Here is a 26,796-nt window from a genome sequence, read left to right as displayed (position 1 = left end):
GTAAGCTGTCCCTTTTACTATTTTTTTCCCCCCTTCGGTCTTCAGTCACCCAATTGCACACTGGCATTTTCTTGCTGCAAGCTTTTTAAAACTTCTGGACTCAAGGCAGTAGCAGAAGATGTCAGTCATCTCTGGTAACTGGACAAATGGGTCTCTTGGGCCCTGACACTGCTTTTCCATGGCCTTGGCCACAGGGTCTCCTTGGACTCCCCTCTCTTCCTTCTAGATCCTAGCTCTTCTGCTTGGGGTCATTGGTCTCATTCTGGGGTTAAAGGCTCAAATCCTCCCAAGATGCTGCATGTCTGGAGTCTAGAGGCAGTCACAGAGACCTCTGGCTAGGGGATCCTAACTGGGTTCTTGGAGCCTTCAAAATTGAAGAGGATGGAGAGTGGGGTTGGAGGATTCTCCTGGCTACCAAGTGCCAGCATTGCCAGCTAATCCTTTTAGGAATGGGGCAGGTAACTTCCACTTGTATTTATTCGTGTAGCTTCTCCTTTATCCCCAGACCACTCCCTAACACCCAAGCCCACTTTTCCCATTAGATATATGTAAGTAGTCGTAGTAGAGATAACAATTTACATTTCTCGTAGACTACCCAGAAACTTTTTAATACCTGTGCCATTCTCAATAAGAATTTATGAGATGCCAACAGCATAGCCCCTCACACTCTCTGTCTCATTCTCCCTTTTTCTCATTAGCCCCTTTTAATTTGTTTTCCTTTCTACTCTTGCTCCCATTGGGAGCAGGACTGGCAGTAATAAAAGTCTGCACTTTGGTGGTTTCTTTTCCTCAGAGGAAACCCAAGTGCTCACTTAAACACTACCCCCCTCAGACTCCCTGTGTGAGGCCTGCAGAGGCCCCTAATGCACAAATGGGGAAACCAAGGCACAGAGAGGCTCTCCTCTCCTCTCCCCTCCCTCGATGTTCCCTCAACAACAACAACAACAACAACAACAACAACAACAACAACAACAACAAAAAGGCTAACCAATGCTTCCATTAAGCCTCGGCTGAGTAAGCGAAAGCCCAGCACTGCTGCCCTTCCGGGTAACCCACTCCAAGGCCTCAGCCCACCTTGGGCTATGGTAACCACACCAGGGGCTTCTTCCAAGCCCCACTCTTCCAGCACTTCCACCAGCAGAGTCCCAGAGCCACTTCATCCTGACTGGGGGTGGGCTGTGGCCCCCCGTCAGCTCTGCTCAGGACCTGCTCTATTTCAGGGAAGAAGATTTATGTATTATATGTGGCTATATTTCCTAGAGCACCTGTGTTTTTTCTCTTTCTAAGCCAGGGTCTTGTCTGGATGACTTATGGGGGGAGTATAAACCAGAACTTTTAATCTATTTGAAGGCAATTAAACTGTGTCTAATGCAAACTGCCTGCCTCCTCCTTCCCCCTTCTATTTCAAGAATGTTTTTGTGTAGGGTGGGGGTGGGGGTTGGAAGGGGTTGCTTGTTACTATCCACACTTCCGTTTCCCAGGGTACCTTTGGGTTGGAGAGAGAGCTCCCAAACTCTCCATTGATCTATACTGCATTCTGGGCTGAAGTTTATCTTACTCTGGACTATGAAGAAAGGACTTTCAAAGCAATATACAGTATGAACAAGATCAGGAGGGTAGGGGGATTATATTTACTTAGGAGAAAAAGCTCTATATTAGGATGTTGTTTTCAACAAGATGGATGCTATTAATTGCAAGTGAGTCTTGGTTATTAAAGCAGGCTCATCAGGGCCTCCCCTTGGAAATATTTGGTTAGTGGTCTTTTACAAGTGACAGTATGTATTTCTTTTTAAATGGTGTGTAATCCAGATTCCTTACCAATTCCTATCTCACACTTCCCAGTTAATCGGAATTAATGAAATTTGGCTGCTTCCAGATTTTTCTCTATGTCTTCTTATTTTCTTTGTAGCAGGAATTGAGTTGAGCATCCCTGAGGGAGAGAGATTAGAAGAGAGACTGACTCAGATTCCTCTTCTGCTTCTCCTTTCCCATTCTTTTTCTGGCTGTTTTTTTATTTTTTATTTTTCTCACAGATTTTAGATAATTCAAAAGAGCTCCAAGCCCGGAGAGTTTGGAAGTTATTAAGTTTTCCCATTAACCTGGCACTCATATGAACCACTTTTTAGTCAGTACTCAGCCCATCTCCTCTCCTGGGCCAAGATGAATTTCTGTTCTCCCTCAACTTACCTCAACCACTCTCCCGCTGACCTTTAGGTTAGTCACAGAAGCTTTTTTTTTCTGATGTGAAGGGTCAAAATGGAAATATTTTATCTCTAATGTGAAATGATCTTTTTAAAGTTTCTGCTTTTTCATACTCCCTTCCCTCTTTCTTTTCCTTTATAAATCTTCTGTATTTAAGACCTTGGCCTGAAGCTCTGTCCCATTCATACCATGCACCAGCTGGGACTGTCCCTAGTCTAAGTTCTGATCAGAGGAGAGATTGAAGAATTGATCTTTCCGAAGGGGAAAAGGGCCTTATATTGTTTGATCTTTTCAGTGGCCGACACTCTCTCCAACTCTCCCCTTCCTTCCCCTTCCTCAAGCTTCCTATGCACCCCACTTCCCCAAGCCAGGATGGTTGGCACTGATCCCAAACCTCTCGGGGCGGGTAGAATTTGGCTCTGTTGGGCCGATTTTTTCATGTCCATTTGGCTCTGAAGCCTTCCGGGCCCTAGCTGAGATCATCATTCCCCTGTTTCCTTTTTTTCCCAGGAGCAGGGTTGGGTTAGAGGTGAGTTCTAATTCTGTAGCAGCTAAATTCCATTCTTTCTGTCCTGACTCTCCTGCCTTTACCTCCAAGGCTCCTTTTCCTACTGACCAAATCTCTTTACCTTGTTGGAGAAAAAAAGTATTTTGTTTTTAAATCTATTTTCTAACTTAAATGCAATTTAATATGTAAATCTCTGCACTTTTATGTGAGCCTACAAATGTGTATGTGTTTGGGGTTTTTCACTCTCTGGTATTTCTTAATAAAGAAATCTTTCTTTTGGGGGGAAGCCAATTAATGAAGGAGACTTGAATGGTTTTAGAAATGCAGGGCTGTCTGTTTCTTTGTGCTTCTGCCTCATTTCTTTACTTGTGCCTAAGTGTGAGTGATCAGCCTCCCTCCCTCACCCTTTGACCCCCCTCCTTTGAGAGAGCCCTCAGCTTAGTGGGGCAGAGAGAGGGACCTGTCCTGTGTCTGGTACCCCTCTGGGACCACTTGGATTGGCTCAAGTGGTAACCTAGCAACCTAGCCCCCTTCCTTCTCCCTGTGGCCTGGCCCTGTTAGTCCTTTTCTTCCAGCTCAGTTCATTTTATACTCCTGGGGCTGGGGCCAGGCTAGGGTAAATCACCAAGGGAGCACAGTAAATGGTTTTAAAAAATGATAATTTGTTCTCATGCCATGGTGCTACTAAAGAAGAGCCATGTTCCCAATAATTCAAAAACATTTGCGTCAATTTTAAGAATATGTTCTAGGAATCTCTTGCTGTTCTTAGGTGATAGGTTTTAGAAGTAGTGCCAAAGACTAAAACTCAGAATATCATTAGTTTTAAAGGATACAAGCCCAACTCACACAAAAAAATCATTGTGGATTTCATGTTTTGAATAAATATGATAGGGGAATGGGAACTATAAAATCTGCATTTGTAACACTTTGAATGTCCTACCCAACATTAATGTAGGTGGAAAACCCTGGTATAATTAGCAGGGCCTGATTATTTTACAAATGAACACAAATGTTTTTACAGTTTTAATATATACATTGAGGGCCGGGGGCGGTGGCTCACGCCTGTAATCCTAGCACTCTGGGAGGCTGAGGCAGGTGGATTGCTCAAGGTCAGGAGTTCGAAACCCGCCTGAGCAAGAGCGAGACCCAGTCTCTACTATTAATAGAAAGAAATTAATTGGCTAACTAATATATATAGAAAAAATTAGCCGGGCATGGTGGTGAATGCCTGTAGTCCCAACTACTCAGGAGGCTGAGGCAGAAGGATCGCTTGAGCCCAGGAGTTTGAGGTTGCTGTGAGCTAGGCTGACACCATGGCACCCACTCTAGCCTGGGCAACAAAGCGAGATTCTGTCTCAAAAAAAAAAAAAAAAAAAATATATATATATATATATACACACATTGAGTTTCAAGGAATGCAGCAACTGTGTAAATTGCTGGAAGATGGTATTTTCTCTTGTTTAGAACTTTACTAAGAGTTGCTCGTGACTTTTGAAAATCATGTCGCTGGCAGCAGTGCCATTCATGAGGTGTTTAAGTTGCCATTATTTGGATGAGTCTTCATTTGCAGTGATTGCATTCACAGTGATTTTACATATAGGTAGAAGCAGCTCACTACTTTATTATATTTTTTAGTATAGTTTTGCCCCAGGTATTTGTATATTGAAATATATATTATCTTATTATAAATTACTTTCCTTTTATTTTTTCTTTATAGTATAATTAGTATATTATATTGCTATTCTTGAAATTATATGAGCAGGTCATATTAACTGTGAGGTTCATTTCAGGGTGGCAAAGGGTATATATATATTTTTTTATTTCGGCATATTATGGGGGTACAGATTTTAAGGTTTCAATAAATGCCCATTTCCCCCCCTCCCCCCAAAAGTCTGAGTCTCCATCATGACCATCCCCTAGATGGTGCACATCTCACTCATTATGTATGTATATACCTGCCCCCCTCCCCCCTCCCACCTGCCCAATACCCTATTACTGTAGTACCTATGTGTCCACTTAGGTGCTACTCAGTTAATACCAGTTTGCTGGAGAATATACCTGGTGCTTGTTTTTCCATTCTTGGGATACTTCACTTAGTAGTATGGGTTCCAGCTCTAACCAGGAAAATATAAGATGTGCTATATCACCATTGTTTCTTAGAGCTGAATAGTACTCCATGGTATACATATACTACATTTTATTAATCCATTCTTGGATTGATGGGCACTTGGGCTGTTTCCACAGCCTTGCAATTATGGCAAAGGGTATATTATAAAATACTGTATATGCCAAGGAAGGGTTGGAGCTGCTAGGGTTGAGAACCATTGGACTAGATTATCTCAAAGGTCCCTTTCTAACGCTAAATATTTGGAAAGCTTAGAGAGAAAATAAACAAACATCTACCTCTCCTCATACTTTTACTGTGCTTTTTACAATTTTTTTTTTTTTTTGAGACAGAGTCTCACTCTGTTGCCCCAGCTACAGTGCTGTGGTGTCAGCCTAGCTCACAGCAACCTCAAACTCCTGGGCTCAAGCAATCCTTCTGCCTCAGCCTCCTGAGTAGCTGGGACTACAGGCATGTGCCACCATGCCTGGCTAATTTTTTCTATATAATTTTAGTTGTCCAATTAATTTCTTTCTATTTTTAGTAGAGACAGGGTCTTGCTCTTGCTCAGGCTGGTTTCGAACTCCTGACCTTGAGCGATCTACCCGCCTCAGCCTCCCAGAGTGCTAGGATTATAGGCATGAGCCACCACGCCCGACTACAATTTTAAAAATAATACATGCTCATTGTTCAAAATTGGGAAAGTATAGGAAAGTAATAAGATTTTTAAAAATCACCTATAAACTCATCACCAAGATATGATAGTCACGGTTAATGTTTTGGTGTATTTCTTTCAATTTTTTTCTGTACAAGTATATTTTTAAATATAACTGGAATTCAACTATAAATATAGTTTCATAAACCTGCCTTAGTATTTTCCATATCATTAGAAATTATTTGAAAATACTTATTAATAACTTCATAACATGTACATAACCCTCCCCTAATGTCAGACATTTAGGAGTTTCCAATTTTTCATTATTGGAAATAATGCTGTGATGAACTTTCTTATATATGGGCACATTTGTGATTATTTCCTTAGGATAGATTCTTATAAGTGGAATTATTGAGTAGAAGGCAATGCTTTTTTAAAGGCTCTTGATAAATACAGCCAAATTGCTTTACAGAAAGGCTATCTCTATTTTGCCAACAGTGTAACAGAGAATCTGCTTCAACCCATCTCATTTAAACATTTGGTAATTTGATAGTTGTAAACTTACATGTCAATGTCATTTAGTTTCTATTTCTTTGGTTAATAGTGAGGTTAAAGACTTTCTGCACCTCTCATCTGCCTTATGTTTATTGCCATTTGCATTTCTTCTGTGAATTTTCCATCCAAGGCCTTTGTCTGTTTTTCTTCTGGTATTAGAATGTTTTCTAATTGATTAATAAGTTAGATCTTAGCACTCACACTTCACCATGGGCCAGGAAATGAGGGGGCCTTTGATTTAGAAGTAACTTTACAACTCTAGAACATGGAGTAGAATCACCTCCTTGAGATTCAATGCTCCTTCACTTTCTTTTTTTTTTTTTTTTTTTTTTGAGACAGAGTCTCACTTTGTTGCCCGGGCTAGAGTGAGTGCCGTGGCGTCAGCCTAGCTCACAGCAACCTCAAACTCCTGGGCTCGAGTGATCCTTCTGCCTCAGCCTCCCGGGTAGCTGGGACTACAGACATGCGCCACCATGCCCGGCTAATTTTTTTTATATATATATCAGTTGGCCAATTAATTTCTTTCTATTTATAGTAGAGACGGGGTCTCGCTCAGGCTGGTTTTGAACTCCTGACCTTGAGCAATCCGCCCGCCTCGGCCTCCCAAGAGCTAGGATTACAGGCGTGAGCCACAGCGCCCGGCCTTCCTTCACTTTCTTCATGTCCCCTTCTCACGGCCTTTTCTGCCAGCCACTGCCCATTGTCAGCTATTTGGCTGTTTCAGCTTGGCTAAAAGGGTTGGAGTTTTGTGCCCAAATAAGAGACATGATAGTTATTTGTTATAAAATATAGGTTCTGTTGAACAACATAGCTGAAAGGAACATATTGATCATGTAGTCCATGATTTTCTCTCTCCCTCTCTCTCTCTTTCTCTCTCCCCCTCCCTCTCCCTCCCTCTCTCCAAATTTAGTACCATGACTTACCCAAGATCACATAGAGAGTTACTTGTCTACCGCCATACCACCCTGAACATGCCCGATCTTGTCTGATCTTGGAAGCTAAGCAGGTTCAGGCCTGGTTAGTACTTCGATGGGAGAGTTACTGGTAGAGCCAAAACCAAAACCCAGATGTACTGACTCTCAGTTCAGAGAGCTTTCTGGCCTAATGCACTGCTACTCTGTCAAGCAAGTATACACAGATAAGAATTTGAATAACTACAGATGTCACTTGAATGAAATGACACTTTCATTTATTTAACATTCAGTAAATAAATACTTGTTGAATACTGTGTGCTAGGGTTAACTTTAGGAGAAATTGCATTGCCAACTCCATTCTCTCGTTAAGTTGAGAAACAGCAATGCTTTTAGGATTATTTGCCATTTTGGATTAATATTACTGATGAGCTTTCCATTTTAGGTATACAGAAGACTGACAATATATAGTAGGGCTGATCTGGGGGTGGTTGTTGGGTTTTTGTTTTCAACTTAACTCTCTTAAATCTTTCTCCAGACCCCTGCACTTAGGTTGAACTAATGGTGGGTTTCTTTAGCACAGAAAGTCAGGAAGTTGCCTTGCCGGGTTCCCACAGTCAAGTTGGCTGTCCCTTTGTGAGGACCATTGCCATGGGCTCTTTCTGACGCTATCCCTGGCAGGTCCCAGAGGCAATGGTATACAAATGCTATATTGGTCACTGTGAAGTTATAGGAAAAGGTGAAACTTACATATCAAGTGCTATAGAATTCCATTTATTTAGGTCCTTCCTGGAGGAGAAGTCTTGGCTGGGTCTAGAGGGGAGGTAGTTCCTTCCCACTTGATTGTGTTGTCGGCTGAATAATATGTAATGTGGTCCACGTTGTGTGAGAAGCTAAGGTAGCCTCTATTGTGAAGGAGAGGTGGGAGAGCCACTTCTTTTCCCAGCTGGGAAACCTCATACCTCATCCTGAGTTTCCTGACTTGGGAGGGGGGAAAGTTTGGGGCCTTCTTGAGACTATGGTGGTCAGTACTCTTTTTTCCCCTCAAAAAAACCCTTATTTAGCCTTTGTTTTAATGCCCTGGGTCTCTAATAGCCCAACTGCAGCCTCCACTTCTGTGAAGAGCCTGCGCAGGGAGCTCTATGAGTGAGAAGTTGGAAGCCAACTCGCAGGGCCTGGGGTCCCCATGCCATGTATCAGATCATGGAGCCATAGGGCAGGAGAGGGAATCCGTGGGGGCCTTTAGGGGAACTGATCAGAACTGCCTGGGATAGTCTAAGGTAAGGTTGTGACATGTAGAGCCAGCGAGAGAGAGGGGAGATAGTTTGGCTAGGATGTGCCAATGCCTTGAGCTACTTCCCTTGATGGGAAAGAGAGGTGGAAGGTGGCTCTAACTCTGAACTAGTGAGGGGCTGGCTAGACTCTAATTCTTTCTTATTGAATCTGGTCTTTATCCTTTTCCTTCTAGTGGACCCTGGAAGTCCAAGAGAGTTGCACAATATAAGTCTGATGCCCAGGGCTGATCAACTTATTGTGAACTAGGCACATCCAGGGCTGCCCTAGGCAACTCAGGTGGGCTTTCTCTCTGTCACCAGCCTCGCTGGGCACCAGGGCTGGCACCCTCTATGCCTGAATCCCAGCACCTCCTGGGGGCTCACATATCAGTTTGTCTGTGGGCCATGGCAGGTCCGAATGGCAGTCAGTCTGCAGACAAGCACATATCGACATGGCCTTTGTGCCCAGTCTTGAGCTCAATACCCTGGAGATTACAAAAAGGTCAAATAGCCACCATTTAATGTCACTATGTGTCAGGAACTTTATATGAGTTATCTCATTTATTTCTCTAACAACCCAAGGAGGTAGATACTATTAGATCATTATTACTATTTTACAGAAAAGAAATGTATATGTATGTAACTTACCTGAAGTCATGTAACTATTAAGTGGTAGAGCCAGAATTTGAAAACACTTTAGTTGAACTCCAAAGCCTTTGCTGTTGGGCATTGCACTAACTAGGGCTCAGAGGTGAGATGGGCTTTGAGAAGAGCAAAATGAAGGTATCAGGATGGTGCAAATTGAGGCAATCAGACAGGTTAACATTTATGGAGCATTTATTTTGTGCTAAACACAATGCTAAGTACTTTCCCTATACTAGTTCATTAACTAATTTGTAACAGCCCCATAAGGCTAATGCTATCATCTCCACTTTATTGATACAGAAACTTCAGCTCAAGGAGGTTAAGTGACTTGTTTAAGGTGACCCAGGTAGTGAGTGATAGAGCTAAGACTTGAACTCAGGTCAGCCTGAGCTCCTAAGTGCTAGGCCTCCTGCCCTAGAGAAGTTTCCACTTGCTGTCCCCAGGCCCTAGAGAGGCCGGGGAATAGAAGAAGAGCCTCATTGTCTTCTTGGACCAGCTTTTCCCCACCCTTCCAAGGGGAGCTAGAGACTACAGCTCCCTGGGCCTCTGACATCCCAGGCTGGAGTGGAGGGATAGGGTCTCCAGCTGTTAACCTCTTGGACCCCAGACCATGGTTGCTGGGTTCAGGATGCCACTTAGCATCTTCTAGAAGTCCATGGAGCTGAACAAGAGATTCCAGCAGCCCTGCCTGGAGGAGTGGCTGTGGGCCCCGTAGCCCCACTCGACCCTGCTTTTGTCACCCCTCAGGCCCAGCCTGTTCTACATTTCCTTGATGCCCCTCCTCACCTGCCTGTCCCAGACTCGTGTGGTCACTGGAGCCCTTGCCTGCCTGTTTTCAGCCTGTAATCACCCTGTAGGCCAAACTGGAGCCTAAGAGCTCCAGACATACTCCCACCCTCCAGCTTCCTCCCCAGGATAGGGGAGGATTTCAAAGCATCATGTTCTCAGGCATTCCTCTTTTTCTGATCTTTTCCTTTCCCAAGCTTAGAGCTAATAGGTAGCTATTGCCCAGTAGTTTTACAAGGTTTAAGAATCTCTTTTGATAGGGGCCCCCTGGTATGTATGAATTTTAAGCACTTTGGGCATTATGCACCCCTCATCTTTCCAAAAACCTGTGCTAAAAGGCAGCAGGATAATGACTTTGCTGCTGTTACCCCATATTGGAGGCCAGAGGCTAGGGCCCTATTTATTTGTTAATTTAGTTTTATTCTTTCAAAAATTGAAATATTATTCCCCTTTTCATACATATGAAAGTAATGGATACTTTTAAAATTCAAATAAAACAAGAATGTAGAAAGTGAACACCTCTTTCAATAAGCACTGGATTGTTGCAAATAAAAAAAGAAAAAAAAAGTAATATAAAATTAATTAAAAAAGAAAAAAAAAAAAAAGAAAGTGAACACCTTTCTCCCTCGCTACCCAGTCCTGTGCCAGGTCCCTCCCAAGATCACCACTGGTAGCCACTTGGTACAAATCTTTCCAGTCTTTATTCTGTGTGTGTTTTATTTTTCTTAAATAAAAACAGAATCATGGCCAGGCACAGTGGCTCATGCCTGTAATCCTAGCAATCTGGGAGGCCAAGGTGGAGGATCGCTCAAAGTCAGGAGTTTGAAACCAGCCTGCACAAGAGTGAGATCCCATCTCTACTAAAAATAAAGAAATTAATTGGACAACTAACAAAATATATAGAAAAAATTAGCCGGGCATGGTGGCACATGCCTGTAGTCCCAGCTACTTGGGAGGCTGAAGCAGAAGGATTGCTTGAGCCCAGGAGTTTGAGGTTGCTGTGTTGCTGTGAACTAGGCTGACACCACGGTAGTCTAGCCTGGGCAACAGAGTGAGACTCTGTCTCAAAAAAAAAGAAAAAAAAAAACCAGAATCACCCTATAAGTAATGTTTTAGTACTTGCTTTTCCCCTTGCAATAGCAGGAACTTCTTTTATAAACAAAATGTAAATTATTTGTCTAATTTTAAAATTAAAGAATAAAAAAATCACAAAGATTTTCCCCATGTCATTAAATATTTTTCTACATCATGTTTAATGGCTACATGACTTTGTACGAATGAACCATAACGTATCTAACTAATTTCCCATTTGTGGTGTTTCCAATTTTTTATTGTGACAACACAGCTGTTGTGAATATCTTTGTCCATGTATCTTTGTGCACTTGTGTGTCTCTTTCTGTAGATCAAATTCCAGAAGGGAAATGGACTGGTCAGAGGGTCACATTGTCCTCTGAAGTGCCCAGGGCCTTTGAAAGCTTGTCAGAAAAGGCCTTTTGAGAAGCAGTGTGGTATAGGAATTAAGAATGTGGGCTCTGAAGGCAGGCAGACTTCTGGCTTTGCCACTTTCTAGTCAACTTCTTTAACCCCTCTGAGCCTCAGTTTCTCCCTCTGTTAATTGGGATGATGAGGGTACCTACCTCAGGGAGAGACTGTGAAGATTATATGAGGTAATACTAATATATGCAGAGCTCTCAGTGCTTGGCACAAACATAGGTGCTCACTAAATGATTGCAATTATTCAGTGCCCTTGGGGCTTGGAGCCTGTTAGGGTTCTTGTTTCTTTGGTGAGGATAATGTTTGCAGTTTCCTGAGGCCCGTAGTCACTAAGGACAGTGAGATGAGTGCAGCTGAGAACAAGGCCTGGAAGCCGAGTGACCTTGTTCTCACTCTGGTGGCAGCTCTTGCTCCAGTTTGCCCTTCCTAACGCAGTTCATGGTGGCAGAAACAGAAAGGAAACCAGGGGTCTTTATCTCCATCCCATTTCCCAAGAGATGGTGCAGCTTTAGTGGACACAGGGTGGGGCCCAGAAAGAGTTGCCTTTCCTTAGAGGAAAGGCAATGCTGACCCCAAATCTCCCCCTCTTGGACCCTGGACAGCTCCCCAATGAGGGCCCTTCCTCACAAGAGTGAGGCCCTTCAAGGCTCCTGTAAAAATGAGCAGTTATAGGAAGGGGGAAATAGCTCTCCCTGCCAGCCCTCAGCAGGGCCTGTGGCCATGGGATCCTGAGCCCTGTTCTGAGCCAGGACCAGCCTGGGCTTCGGAATGGAACTTTAGGTCAGCAGAGTCAAGGGCACTGAGCATGTCAGGGAAGGGAAAGATGGCCCTGAAAGGACAACGGAGGGACATTTTGCTGAGAACAATTTTGAAGGAGATCTGTCTCCTCGCAACCCTCTCCATAGGAAAGATAAATGGAGGCAGTAATTCAGTTCTACCCATGTTTATTGTTACCAGCTTGTCTCCCTCCACCCCCTTATATTTACACCCAAGCCCTTCCCCAAAGCTAACTTTTACCAAAGTTCCTGGTAGGAGGTCAAGACGTGTGTCCATCTGAAGGAGAAAATGGCCATAAAAAAAAAAGTGTGTCCACTAAGCAGGCAGTCTTACATGTAGTGGGCATTGTTTGTCCTCAGGCCAGTTGGGCACCAGGGAAGGGCTACTCTGGAAATTCAGGGCACAGACTTGGTACGGGGGTCAAGGGAGACCCCCACCAACAGATACTCTCATTCTGGAGCTTTGTGTACACCAAAACTTTAGCAAAGCAAATTCGGGGTAGCAGACTCCCCAATGTCAAGTGTAGTGCTTTCTTTTGCTTGTAAAGACCTACACAAGTGGCCAAGGCTGGACCCAGACCTGCATCTGGCTTCCAAGGGGCACTTTTGTCCCTGGAAGCCAGGTCTGACCATCTGCCATCAGCCTTGCTGGAAGTCTCGCTTGAGGGGGCCAGGAATAGAAAAAGAAGGTGCAGATTGTGACGAGGTGTGGCATTGTTTTAAGCTGGGGAGAAGTTGCAGCTTGTCCTGAGTTACATAGGGAGGGATAAAACAGATGAGCAGGAGGAGCCATTTCATTTGAAAGCTCTGGCCCCTGTGATAAACCCCTGTGATGTTCCAGGCCCCAGGTAACAGGAGAGCAGACATTTAATGTTACAGAATGTCAGAGCTGGCATGGCCTTCAGTGACTACCCATTCTAACCCCAACCAGTGCTAAACCCAGAAAGGGAAAGCACTTGGTTCAAGTCTCATAGGATTTAGTGGCCGAACCTCTAAAAAAGTTAAAGAGAAAGAAAGCCAGACTGGTACACGTGGCTTTCTTCAAACCTTATTTAGGGAAATCTGGATTTACCCAGGATCAGCTGAGGTCCTTTTAAAGAGCCAGCTTCCCTAGGGTTTTGAGAGTGACCTGAAATACTGACGTGGCTCCCTTTTCAGGAGCAATGCAAGAGGGGTAGGTGGGGTGGGAGCAAGGAGGGTTTGGGGTCCTTGGTGGTGAAGGATAAGGGCAAGGTCCCTCAGTGCCCCACCTGCTGTGGTGGTGGACAAGGAGTGGGTGGTACCAGGAGGGGCTGTGCCATCAGTCGCTGGTGGAGGGAGGCATTCGGGCAGGTGGGATGTGCCCTTGGGCAGCTCCTCATCCACTTCAGCTGAGCCTGTTGGGCCTTGTTCAGGCCTTTGTGGCCCTAAGCGCCCCTGGGGAAGCAGGGCCAGGCTTGGCACCAGTCTCCTGGGCCCAGGCTGCTGCAGGAGGCTGGGCCTGTCCCTGTGGCCTTTGCAGTTTTGGCCCAGCCTCGGCCTGGGCCACCTCTACCTCAAGGTGCCCCAGCCAGGGAGAGGCCATGCAGCTGCTCCTCAGTGCTCGCCAGCTCTGCCTCATCGCGCCCGCTCTCCGAGCCCTCGAAGCAGCCAGAGTCGCGTGGGATGTCCACTTTGGGTTCTGACACTGTGTGTGCCACTGGCTCCTGGCTGCTCTCGGCGCCCTCTTCTGCCTCCTCGCTGCCAGCTGCCAGGGGTGAGGGAGGGAGTTCAGAATATGGGGGGGGGCTTGGTCCTTAGCTGAGGGGGTCAGAAACCCCGAGAGTGTAGGGACCTTGGGAAGTTCACTATAGGCAGTCTCTCCCTTTGGGCACTTGCCACCATCCTGCCCCTCTCACTACTTCCAGCTTAGAAGCAGCTGGGAGTTGTTTCCAGGCCAGTTCCACAGCCCAGGAGCTCAAACGCCTTCAGCACTAAGCTGGAGCCAGGCTACCTGGGTTTGAATCCTGGCTCTGTTATTACCTCGCTTCGAGGCCTCAAGTAAATAAATGCCTTACCTTCTCTGGCCTCAGGTCTGCCCTTTGATCCAAAAGGCCCCATCGTTCCTACAACCCCCTTTCTCCCACAAACTTTCCCTGAGATTCCAATGCAAGTGGAAAGTGCCTACCCACTGCAGAGGGACCCCACGGCAGAGTATGGTCAGGGGGTGGGGCCAGGGCAAGCCTGCCCTCCCTGGAATGCCAGCAGGCACATGCCCCCACCACCCTGCTTCTAAAGCCACTCACTGTCATAGTCCAGCAGCAGCTCAGCTGCCGTGAGCAGCTTGGCCCGATGCTGGGGGTCCGTGATGTTCAGCTCATTGAGGTGTGTTTCTCGCAGCTCTTTGAAGTCCTCCAGCGTCTGGTAGCCATTGAGCAGTAGGGTGGACGTGTGCTCCTGTGGGCAGAGGCAGGCTACTGGCACAGCTGTTTACAAGCCACTCCTGCCTGGGCTCTATCCCGCTATACATAGCTGTTGACCCCTGTCCCCATCCCTGGGGCAAGTGTGCCTCCCATGAGACTAGACTCTAGTGCAGGTCCCAGCTCAAACCTCCAGGCCGATGCGTTCCAGCAGCTCATGCAGAGTCTTGGGCTTGGGCCTCTTGCCCTTGCTCTGTCGGCGGCTGGGGCGGGCAGGGCCCACAGCCTCATCGGGCAGTACATCCACGTAGATGAATTTGAAAGAGCCCAGTTTGCCATTGAGCAGGCCCAGCCATGTGCCCACGGGTGGCTTTTTAGTGATGAGGATCACATCTCCTTTCTGTGAGGGGAGAGGAGAGGAGACCAGGGAAGAGATGAGGGGGGTGGCCTCTTGGCCTCCTCTGACACTTTCTCTACCCTGGGTTAGTCCAGCCTCCTTTAGGGGTGTGGCCTGCCAGGCTCCGGAGGGGCCCAGACGCTGACCTTACCTGCAATTTCAGTGAGTCGTGGTCATAGGGGCTGGGAGTGAAATCGGTGTGGACTCGTGCCCGGCCGCAAAAGGGCCCTGTGTACGGGGGAGCAGGTGGTTCCTCCCCGAAGCTGCCAGAGCCTGAGCTAGGGCTGCAGAGCTCACTGCCTGCAGGAGATAGGTAGGGAGGAGGCTTACCTTTGTCCCAGGACAGCTGAGACAGTGCCCAGCAGCTGCCTTCCAGGGGGTCTGCCTAGAAATGCCAAGGGTACACGCCAGAGAAGAAAGCTAGGCTCGGGCAGGCCGTACGCTTCTGACCCGTCGCCTCAGCCACACTGCAGGAGCATGGCTTCACCTCCAGGGCCCCAGACATGAAAAGAGTTGGTAGCAGCAGGAGAAACTGCTTACAAACCAAAGAATGGGCAAATTCGGAGGGCCTCTAGAGACCACCTGGGCCAATACCCCAATGAGCAGATGAGGAAACCTGAGCCCATGCAAGCCAAGTGACCTCCCAAAGCCTCTGACTTTATAATTGGCAGCGCTGGGGCCATTAGAGTCCAGGTTCCCCGACTCCTACTCCAGTGCCCCTTCCACCCAGGAAGCCACACCCTATGTTAATATTTACTTTCTTTGCTTAATAAAACTCAATGTTTAGTTACAATATCACATGGTAACTCAGACAGGCTCTTTCTCCCTGGGAAGGGACAAATGATGGGCATTTTAAATGGCTTTCTGTGGTGGGGGTGGGGGCAGTGAGGTGTCTGTGGAGCCAGAGAAAGAGGGAAACTCAGAATGACCTAAGGGATGATAAATGCAGTGCTCAATGGGGCAGCAGCCCACAGCCCACGGCCCCTCCTCTAGGCAGGGAACATCTTGTCCAGCCCCATGGACTTCTAGAAGATGCCAAGTGGCACCTTGAGTCCAGAAAACCAAGACCTGGGGCCTACAAGGCTAACTCTTCACAACAGGAGACCTCATAACCCCCACCCCAGCCTGGACCCTGGCATGTCAGGGGCACAAGAAGCTGTAGCCTCTAGCTCCCCTTGGAAGGATAAAGATGGGCTGGTCCAAGAGGGCAATGAGGCTCTTCCTCTGCTCCTGGGCCTCTCCAGGGCCTGGGGACAGCAAGTGGAAGCTCCTCTAGGGTAGATGTGAGTTCAAGACTGGGTCACTTAACCTGCTGAGACTCAGTTTCCACATCAATCAAGTGGGGATGATAGGACTGGCCCCACGAGGTTGTTGTGAAGATTTAATGTTATGAATATTTAATGTGAAGAGGGCCGGGAAAGTTCCCAGCAGGCAAACAGTAAACATTTTTCCTCTTATCCCCCTCCCAGACAGCCCACTGGCATGGCCCTGACCCAATCTTTTCCTCCTGATTCAGCAGACGTCCCCCCACATCCCCTACTCACCCGTCGATGCCTGGCGGCTAAGCACAGGAAGTTCACTCTCCTCCTGCTCTGAAAAGGCCAGCGCCATCTTCTCAGGGCCGGGGCTGTCCAGGCTGCAGTCTGGAGATGTCGGGGAGGCTGAGCCCTCCTCCAGAGTATCTCCCTGCAGGGAGGGTAGGCAGGAAGCCCTGAGCAGCCTTGCTGGGTTGCACATGGAGCCAAGGAAACGGGCTTGGGCTTGGCAAAGGGCTATAGCCTGGCTCAAACCCCAGCTCTGCCACTTACAGGCCGAATGACATTCTCTGAGCCCTAGTTTCCTCTTTTGTAAAAATGGGAATGACCATCCATGCCCTGCCTACCTCAAAGAATGGGGCTCAACTGGGGTGTCATGTGAATGTGCTTTTGTCAGCTTTAAATGCTGATATATATGCAGAAAAGGCCGTGGTGGTAGAGCCCAGCCTCAGAGCCATTGCTATGGTGCAGGCAAGAAGGCAGTCTCTCCCTCTAGTCTTTTTCTATACTGGGGAATAAATTACTTTTTCCTGTGCTTCTGTGTGCCAGGCCTGCCTGCCATCTCATTGAATCCTCACAGTGACACTTGTGGGTAAGTGGTATGGTTGGCCTGACTTTACAGATGCAGACTAACATTCCCAAGGCCCACAGGAACCCACAACCAACTTGGCCAGACTCCAGAGCTCTTCCCATCCCACCCCACCTCCATATAGTGGTAACTGTTTAACAACTGTCCCTGATGAGTTGCCAATTCCTGTGTTCTAAATACAGCCTACCATGGCCAATGTCAAACTATTATTGTGACATGCCTGGATGCTTTGTCAGAAGAGATAGCTATGCTATTTCCACCACATAAAGTAAATAACCTTAACATAGATAAGAGTGAAAGGTAGTGCAAGAATTAGGAGTGATGGGTTTTGAAGATAAGATTTACTATATCACCTTTTTTTGTTTCTTTCGAGACAGGATCTCACTGTGTTGCTCAGGCTGGCCTTGAACCCCTGGGCTCAAGCAATCCTCCTACCTTAGCCTCCCAAGGGGACCACAGGCCACTGCGCTTGGCTTACCTTTGTTTTTAATAGAATTTATTTAATTGTCAGTTTAAATAATTTGATTTTTGTTGTTGTTCATGTCTTTTTTTTTTATTTTGGCATATTATGGGGGTACAGATTTAAGGTTTCAATAAATGCCCTTTCTCCCCAATAATTTGATTTTTAATAATGGCATGTTTAGCAATTGGCTCACAGCATTCCTGACATTTTGACCAGCTGCTCTCATGAGTTTTTATGCCCCAGTATGAGCCAATATGCGCCAACTCCAGCACACCATTGCCTCTCTGCCTCCTATAAGAGCCACGAGCACACCAGAGTATGTGATTTAAGGCACTAGGGCTGTGCCTGCCCCACAGCTGTCTGTGCCACCTTTCCTCCCTGGGCCAAAGCCACCCTTCTCTATTTTCTCTCATAGGGATCCCATGAGGGAAAACAGGCCTTCTCATTCCCAGGGGCTAGCTCCAAGCAAAGCTTTGAGGTGGGTGGATTCGCCTTAGGCCATCTCATCTCCCTTTCAGCTGCCCCTCCCAACAGGTCTGCCTTAGGAAGCTTCTGTTGCCCAGACTTTCATCTCTCTGAAACCCAACCCCTTTCCCAGCCAGCCTCAGGTCCCTTCAGGACTGTGCCTGACTGGCCGTCAGTGAGCTCCCCTTCTTGTGTGACCTTCCTTCTTGCATGGAATAGGGCCTTCAGGCCTGAGCAGTGGCCGTCAAAGCAGTCATGCTCACACCTTGCCAGAGAGGCACCCCCGGCTCCCTGGACCCCCACGCCTCACCATCTCCTCTGACAAGGCCTTCACCATCATCTTGCCCATCTTCCTGTTCATGGTCCGGGAAATCACTGCCCTCCACTTCTTCCCTAGCTTTTTGCCACTCTTCCCAGCATCCTCTGGAGTGGGGACACCTGAGTCGTCTTCTGGAATCTGACAACAAAAGAGGAGGTTCAGAGGCCCTGGTGACCCTGGACAAGTCCTGGTGGTCCAGGACTTGGGGCAACAAGGAGGCCTTTGGGTCATACCACAGGCTGGAGGGGGTGGGATTGGGAGGCCACCGTCCCCTTCCCCTTTGGCCCCAACCCTGTCCTCAGCCCTACTGCTTTATAAATAATTTGCTATTTATTTTGTAGTTGAAAAGAATGCAGGTGAATGCTTAGTGATGGGAGAGGTGGCCCTCTGTGGTAAAGGAGGCTTTGCCTCAACAATCCTAACATCTCCTCTTCCCCCTCCTCTCTCCCACCCTCACTCCCCTGCCCAGGGCCTGCAGTCAGGTTCCCTCAGGAGGCTCTGAAACTCACATTATCATCCAGGTTAAATTCCTTCTCGCTCACCACGGGAGAGCTGGGTTTGGATTTGGCAAAATCCTTAAAGCTGCTGGAGCGCTGAAGGGAGAGCTGGAAGAAGCATGGGATGTTGCCATCAGTGCGCTAAAATGGCTGCCCAAGTACAGATCTGTTCTCCCCTCTCAACACACACACACCACACCATGCCCCAGGCAGGGCAGAGCCACATGTGCCCTGAGGGCCCTGGGCTAATGGGGTGAAGTACCTAGATGTCCTTGGAGCTACTGGCTTTATCTTGTTCTTCAAACTAACTCTGGCCACAGACCAAGCTCCTAACCTCAAGAGCTTCACACCTCCGTCAAGACTCAGACTTAGCCTGAATTTCCACCAGTATCCCATTTGGTCCCCAGAACCCTGGAGTGAAAGACTAAATGAGTCCAAGTAAACGTATATCTGCTACTAGAGACATACCTCAGCACATAGAAGAGCACCACCGGTTACATAACAGAGAAAATCCCTCCTAAACCCTGTGGCTCTGCCTTTATACCCTGGGCCCGCTCTGAGCAAGGTCTGTAGTCACTCTAATAGGGGTAAACATATTGGGACCTCCATCCTGATGAATCTATGTCCCAAGAAGTGCAAGACAATCTGGCCAGAAGCCAGCAAGACTCGCCATTATACTTTTTGGAAAACCACAGTAGAGGCTTACTCACAGAAGGGGGCCCTGATTTGGGATAAATGATTGGAGCTAATTTGGTACAGGAAACCCCATTTTCTCTTTGTTCATCTTAGCTTTTAGAGAAAGGTACACTTACACTTTGTTGGTGGGACTGCAAACTAGTATAATCTCTATGGAAAGTAGTATGGACACACCTCAAAGAACTCAAAGTAGACCTACCATTTGATCCAGCAATCCCAATACTAGGTATTTACCCAAAGGGGAAAAAAAAGACATTTTATAAAAAATACACTTGTATTCGAATGTTTATAGCAGCACAGTTAGCATTTAACCTTAGTCTCTAATGTGATGAGTTGGCAACTGTGACATCTGCCGGTGTTTGGACTTTTAGGCATGACGTTTTGTTTGTGTTGATGAGATTGTTTTCAGGAAATGAGGTTTCTTAACTGCATACACATGTACATGTCAAAATAGCAGGCAGAAAACAGCGCAAGGCAGGTAAGGAGGGGTAGGCCTTAGACAGAAGAAGTTGAGGCCAAGCTTGTGTCAAGATAAACAGTCAAGACCAGAAGATATACACAGGAACCAGGGTTCACAGATGGCCAGACAGATAGAGTGGCATAAACTACAGACACAGTGATAAGGACTTGAGGAACTGAAGCCCCAAACTAACACAAAGCTGAAGCTTTCACATCCTCTTTCCTACGAAAGGGGGGCAAGTGTGTCCAGTGACAAACCCCCAGGACAGTCGCAATATCACCTGCCCCCCAACACACACACAATTGGCCCCAAGTTACGGGGACTGCAGTGTAGCAGTTTAGAACTCTTGGTGGGTCTTGACCAAAGCCAAGTCAGCAATTGGGGGTCTGGGGTTACATGCCCTTAGAGGTCACAGCAAGGTAGTTGCCCAGAAACTAGGTCAGTGGTCAGGCCAAGCAGACACTAGCACCATCAGGGCCTCATGGGTGTGGTGCCTGCAGCCTTCGTCAGAAAGCCTCCTCTGTGCTGCCTTGGGGAGCTGGAAAAGGGGACCCTGAGTGGGCATAGTGAGGGGAAAGCATGACTGTGGGGTGACCATTCCAGTTCCCATGTTTCTCCTCTATCTTCCGTCCTTGGTTTTCCCTTCCCACTATTTTTCTCTTTTTCTCTTTCCTCTTTTTCTCCCTTTCTTTCCCCTTCTCTCCTCCACCTTCCATTTATTTCCTCCTCTTGTATGGCTAGGATGCAGCTGCCTGGATAACTTCCTCCTCTTAATGCATGGAAAAGAGGGAACAGAGAGAGGGTGGGCACCAGGCTGCTATTTATAGGCGGATGGGGCCTATTATGGTATTCTCTCCAGCACCCCTAGCCTGGTCTGCAGCCCAGGAGGCTGAGAGTCGCCCCTGACACCCTAGGGACTGGTGAGGCTGGAAAGCAAGAAGGAGGGCAGGCGTGGGGCAGGAAGTAGGCTTTGTTGGGGAAGGGTAAACTCACCGCCGGCTGCCCTCTAATCACAGCTCTTTCCCGAAGCCTTTTCCTGTCATTAATCTGCAGCCTGGGGGCTGGGAGGAGGGGCCTTTGGCTCCCAGGCACTTGTGTGAAGGCCCCTCTGTCCCAGCTTTAGCCCAAAGTGGGAGAAGGCGATCCTAAAGGACAGCAGAGATGGCGCCAGGGCTTGGGCCCAGTTGGCTGCACTCAGCCCAGGGAGATGGAAGGGAGTAGCATATATGTTCTTTGAGGACCAGGGTGAGGGCTGGCCAGAGTGGCCTATTGCCAAGCCTACCTCCAACCTCAGGGGAAGCCCCAAATATCCTGACTGCCTTTCAGTGAAAGGTGACCCCCTACCCACCGATGACTTGAAATCCTTCAGCCTAGTTGAGTTTTCTTCCTGGCCTCCCTTTGGGATGAGGACTTCCTGAAAGTCATGCCTGGCAAGGGAGGTGACACCATACACAGTTGGCCCCTTTTTCAAGTCTAAGGAGAGCACATGGGCCTCTTGGAAAGAGCTGCATTTCTCTTTGTCTCAACTTAGACATTGCTAAATTCAGCTCTGGGCTGTGTGACCACAGGCGAGTTATTTCGCCTCTCTGGATGTCAGTTTCTTCGCTTGGTGTCTGATGGCAAGGGTTCTCGTCTTGGTTCTGCGGCTGACCAGCTGTGTAAAGCTGAGTCAGTTACTAACTTCTCTCGGCTTCTGTTTCCTCATCAGTAAAATGAAGACAAAAGCACCTACCTCACTGGGCTATTGTGAGCATGAAATGAGTGAGGACATTGTCTGGCATAGCAGTCCCTCAGCGAACGTCAGTTCATGCTTAGCCTTTCAGACCACCCACCTCTCTAGTCTTTTACCCTGGGCATTTCCCCATCTGGAATACTCTGCCCTTCTGTCAACTGTAGTTTCTCCTCTCCCTCAAATTCCAATTTAAGTGGAAACAACCCAAATGGTCATTAACTGTAGAATGGATAAATTAATTGTGGCAGAATCACACACAAGACTAGTACCCAGCAGTGAGGTAGTACTGCTGGCCCCAACAATATGGATGTGTCTTGCAAATATACTGCTGAGTCTCCATGTTTTGAGTTGTCCTGAAAAAAAAAAAAATATATACTGCTGAGTATATACAATATGCTGCCACTTGCATAATGTTCAAGGCCCAGCAGAACCTGTCTGTGCTGCTGGAAGTCAGGGTAGTGCTTACCCTGTGGGAATGGGGGCATGTAGTGACTGGCAAGGAAGCTTCTGGACTTCTGGAAGTGTTTTGCTTCTTGGTCTGGGTGCTGCCCACATGGGGATGATCACATTATAGAAACTTATTGAGTGATTCACTTATGACTTGTGCACTTCTCTATGGATCTTCTACTTTGATAAAAAAGTTTTTCAATTCCAGTGAATCTCCCTGATCACCCCCTCAGAGCCTCACACTGTCTGCCCCAGGTGGCATCCTCTACCCTGCTTCCTAAGCAAACTTTGCTTGCCCCAGGCGTCTCCCGAACCACCCTCCCCACTCCTTCATCGTACCAGGTATATACGGAGCACCCTTTGAGCCCCAGGCCCAGGTCTCTGTGTGTATGGGAACCCCGCAAGGAGGGGCTCAACACCTCCCATGTGCCTGGCTCCCTGCGAGCGCTTCCTGTGTGTCAGCTTCCTCCAACCTCACCATAGCCCTGTGTCACATCCACACACAGAGGACATTTGAGACGCTGCAAAATGCAGTACCTTAGGCAGAGTTACACAGCTGGTGGTGGAAAAAGCAGGTGTCCAAACCCAGGTCTGTAACGCTGGAAGCCCATGCATGTTGCTATGTTTGTGGCGCTCAGAACTCATGCTGTTATCCCCCCGACCTATACAGAAGTGGCTTGAGTGAAGTGCTGACCGTGGATGGTGTTTGAACATAGGTCCCAGGAGGGTGGGTGGAAGTATGAAGGGGGAAGGGTTCAGGAGGGCTTTGTAGAGGAGGCATATTTGAGCTGGGTCATGCAGGGGAGCCAAGATTTCTCCAGGTGGAGTGGGGAAGGATTTGAACAAGAGGGAAATTTAGGGACATTGTGGGCATAGTGATGGGATGGCAGGTAGGTCAATGGTTGTGGCGGCAGGTGGAACAAAAAGGCCATGGAAGGATCTTGGTAGCCATGCCAAAGAATTTGGGCAGTGTCCTGTGGGCAGTGAGGATACCAAATGATAGCCGGGCATGGTGGCGCATGCCTGTAGTCCCAGCTACTTGGGAGGCTGAGGCAGGAGGAGTGCTTGAGCCCAGGAGTTTGAGGTTGCTGTGAGCTAGGCTGACACCACGGCACTCACTCTAGCCTGGGCAACAAAGCGACTCTGTCTCAAAAAAAAAAAAAAAAAGAAAAGAAAATACCAAATGCATGCTGGTGAGGGGGTCATGCTTGAAGTGTGCTGTAGGGAGGGAGCCACGGGGAGAGAAATGTGCCAGGATGCAGCAGACAGGGGCAGGACGAGACTGAAAAGAGGGAAGAGTTGGGCACTTGGACAGGAGCCTAGATTCTTCTCCATTGTCCCTGGTAAGAGTTCTGGGGGGTGGTGGAAAGTGGGCACGTGGTGGGGTTGGACCACCCTTAGGGAAGTCAAGTCCAGGACAAACCCCTTTCCAGCTTTCTACACCCCAACATTGGATTTTGGGTGAAATCAGATCAAAGGGAGTACACAGCGAGAACTTAAAGGAGGTGAAAGTCTCCAGTGGGCAGCTATAGGGTGTGTCCCTCAACCCCAGGGCCTCTCCAGTCCTTCATGGTGCACACTAGGTGCCATGTCCCAGCCCCACCATCCTGGTGGTTCTGCTCCCTCCTCTGCTCTGCTGCCTGGAGGATCATCACTCCACAGCTTTCTGGGTCTGCCCTCACAGAACTCTCCTACTGACATTTTTTCAAGGTGATCCGTTCGACCTCCTGAGGGGGCAGATCAGGAGTTATTCCCCTTTACAGAGATGAGGAGACTGAGGCCCAAAGAAAATCAATGAACTGTCCAAGGTCCTACAGCTGGGACATTGTAGGATTCCAACTCGGTTTTCTTGCCCCCGCCTGGCACATCCTAACCTGGCAGGCCCTGGATGTGGAGCAGGGACAAGAGAGAGAGGCCTCCCCTGCCTTTGTGCTTTCCCCTCCACCACGTCACCTCAGACTCCAAGGGGAAGGGACTAGCAGTAGTGGAGCCAGGCCACAGGCTCTGGGCCTGGGGAAGATGCTGTCTCTACCTTCTGGAAGCTTGACTTCTTTAAGGCATTTCCATGGCGTCTGGGGCCATGACAGTGTGTGGAGGCAAACTCGTCCCAGCTGTGGAGGCTGGCGCAGCTCTTGCAGGGGTGGGTGGGGTTTATCTGGACTCCCCTTCCCTAAGGGATGTAGACCTTAGAGTGCCACATGGACCTTGCTTCTTCTGGGAGAGGCCTGGGGGAAATCCCAGAGGCCCATCTGCTTGCCAAGCACAGAATCTGGGTAACTGAAGCGGGAAAGAAGAAGGGGATGCCTGGCTTCTGTGTGCTTCTGGGCACCTCCACCTGAGGTGGCACAGGGTCCCAGTGTCAAAGTGTCAGCTCTTTCTCAGACTCCTTCCTCCGGCTCAGCGTCCCTGTGGTTTGGGGCCTAGCAGCACCTATAGCGCAGTCTTTGCTTCCCACCCCCACCAGCCAGAGAACAAGGGGAAGTGGCCCCAGTCGTCTAGGAGTGGCAGCCAATGGCAGGCCTGCTGGGCCTAGTGCTGTGCAGGGTTTGGACAGGGGTGACAGGGCCCGTGTGAAGATTCATGAATCTCCCCCTCCCCCGCCCACCACCACTGCAACCTTAGAGACGCAGCTGGGGTGCGGAGAGTATAGCCGGAAGTGGCAGCCACCCGAGGACCTGAGAGATGGGGCAGGATGCACACCCCAGCGCCCCGAAGCTCAGTCTTTCAAGCTGTCTGGGCCTCTGCCTAGGAGCTGCTCCCCTGACAAGGGGGCTCCACCATAGGGCACCTGGGCTGAGCTCCAGGGAAAACTGGCAGGGTACAACCTGAGCCTCTTGGACCTGGTTTAGGCCTGCTTTGGGATGGTTTTAGAATCCTGCTGGATGTGCAGGATGTAAGTTCTGATTTCCTGGGACAACCGAATCAAAGAATTAAGTCTAGAAATCCTCAAATTCGACCAGAGAAACCTAGATCTGGCAGAGGCTTCAAAGAATCTTCTGGTCTACCTTCTGCCCCAAGAAGATGAACACCACAGCCATCCGTGATAACTGCTTTTCCTCCTGGCCTTTCAAATCTGCTGAATTTTTCCTCCTCAGCCCTCACTCCTACACTCACTATCTCACCAGCTGCATTTCTCATTCCTCACAAACAACGTCTCCCTGCCCGGGAAGACCCTGTATGCCCCTTGCATCCCACTGCCATTTTGGAAGTACTTTTCCCCAAGTTTGAAGATCACCTCAGGCCCCATCTCCAGTGGGCCTGGGGAGCCGCAACGGACCTGAGCCAAGTAGGCAGGGCCAGGGCCACGGCCAAAGGGTGGGGGCCCTGGGAGCATCATGGCTCCAAGCTGGGCGGCCCGGTGGGGCCCTTTGAGTGAGATGGCTCCTGAGAGGCCACACTTGGGCAGAAGTGGTGGCAGGACCAACACAGAGGAGAGAGAATTAAGTAGAGTCTTAAGATTCAACTTGAGCATTGTATTTTGTCATTCTTATATTCTAGTCTAGGACTCTGGCCCCTAAGTTTAGATCTTTACCTGATCCATGTAAGGTTAAATTATTCTATAACTCTAGACTTCTGAGAGCCTATTCAGTAACTCTGTTGCTCCAGAATTTTAAAAATCTCTTCTGTACTTCTGTTACTTTAGTAACCTCTGGGTCCCTGTCACATTGCCCTCACCTACAGAGGGCAATGGCCCTCACCTACAGACTCAACATGTGGCCTTTGGCTCTTCCCACTTCTAAGAGTCCTGGAAAGCAGAGGAGGGAGGGAAGAAGTGAGTTCCCAAAGATGCTCCTCACCTTTTTCTTCTGAGTAGGCTCCTTCTCGCTGGCGTTGGAGGGCTTGCGGCGCAGCATGGTCCTCCGTCCTGGGGAGACCCCGTCCCTGCTCACCTAGGTGTCAAGATGCAGAGGCTGCTTGCTCAGCCTTGCCAGCACCGTCCAGGGGGTACGGCATGGACCGAACCTCCGGCTGCCACTCTGACTGCTACAGCGGCAGCTTGGGGGTGCGGGCCATGGACACCCAGCGGCAGCAGCTTACAGGAAGCCCTGCCACGTGACCTGCTCTTTCAGCAATCGCAGCCCCTGCCGGCCCCTGGGGAGGAAGGAAGTCCCAGCTTTAGCCTCCAGAGATTCTGATGTAGACGGCTCTTGGGTTGAACAGTCAGAGAAAAGTCCCTACCTTGGTATCTCACGTCAATCATCACCAGTTCTGCTCGTTTCCCCAGAGGTGGCCAATCAACTTGACATTATATGGCCTATCCAAGCCCTTTATCTCACTGAACAGAATCCAGAAACCAGAAGTTGGACCATTTCTCTGCCTGTTGGGTCAATGCTCCTGGTCAACTTGCATCTACAAAGTCATCACTGTCGTCACTACCATTACCCCATGGCCATCATCCTTACAGCCATCTGCCCTGCAGCCCTCCCCGCTGCCATCGGCATACCTAAAGCTATCATCACTACCGTATTCACCTCTACAGTCGACATCCCTCAGCTTTCACCTCTACAGTCATCACCGTTGCCACTATCACGCTTCTAGCCTTCATCTCGACAGCTGCCACCCTTCCAGACATTACAGCCAGCCAGCCCCATGACCCTCTTACCCCTACAACCATCATCCCTACCGTCATTGTCCCTACAACCATCGTGACATCCCTGCGGCCATCACCCCTGCAGCCATCAGCGCTGCAGTTACCCACATTGCCATGAGCACACCTACAGCCATCATCACTAGAGCAGTCACTCCTCTAGTGAACACTCCTCAGCCACTGCGAGTATATTTAACCCCTCCACAGCTGAAAAGCACTTGCAGGCAGCTCCGCACCACCCTCAAATGTCCGTTCAACAGGCATTTATTTATTGAATGCCTATGCGGTATGTTCACTTTGTGGGTTATCTGTGGCAGATT

At 48.5% G+C, this 26,796-nt stretch overlaps 1 protein-coding gene across 1 annotated transcript; it reads right to left on the bottom strand.

Moving 5' to 3' along the window:
- Nucleotides 1-12,061: 12,061 nt before the first annotated feature.
- On the bottom strand, nucleotides 12,062-25,963 carry SASH3 (SAM and SH3 domain containing 3). Its single transcript, XM_012750441.3, has 8 exons — nucleotides 25,686-25,963; nucleotides 18,566-18,661; nucleotides 18,048-18,194; nucleotides 16,230-16,371; nucleotides 14,837-14,985; nucleotides 14,479-14,688; nucleotides 14,175-14,325; nucleotides 12,062-13,636 (listed from the first exon to the last, which is right to left on the bottom strand). The coding sequence occupies exons 1-8, from the start codon at nucleotides 25,740-25,742 to the stop codon at nucleotides 13,446-13,448; spliced, it is 1,143 nt and encodes a 380-aa protein (XP_012605895.1). The 5' UTR covers nucleotides 25,743-25,963; the 3' UTR covers nucleotides 12,062-13,445.
- Nucleotides 25,964-26,796: the final 833 nt, after the last annotated feature.

This window comes from Microcebus murinus, chromosome X (genome assembly GCF_040939455.1).
Source record: "Microcebus murinus isolate Inina chromosome X, M.murinus_Inina_mat1.0, whole genome shotgun sequence".
Lineage (NCBI taxonomy): Eukaryota > Metazoa > Chordata > Mammalia > Primates > Cheirogaleidae > Microcebus > Microcebus murinus.
This window is presented reverse-complemented; position numbering and strand designations above follow the sequence as displayed.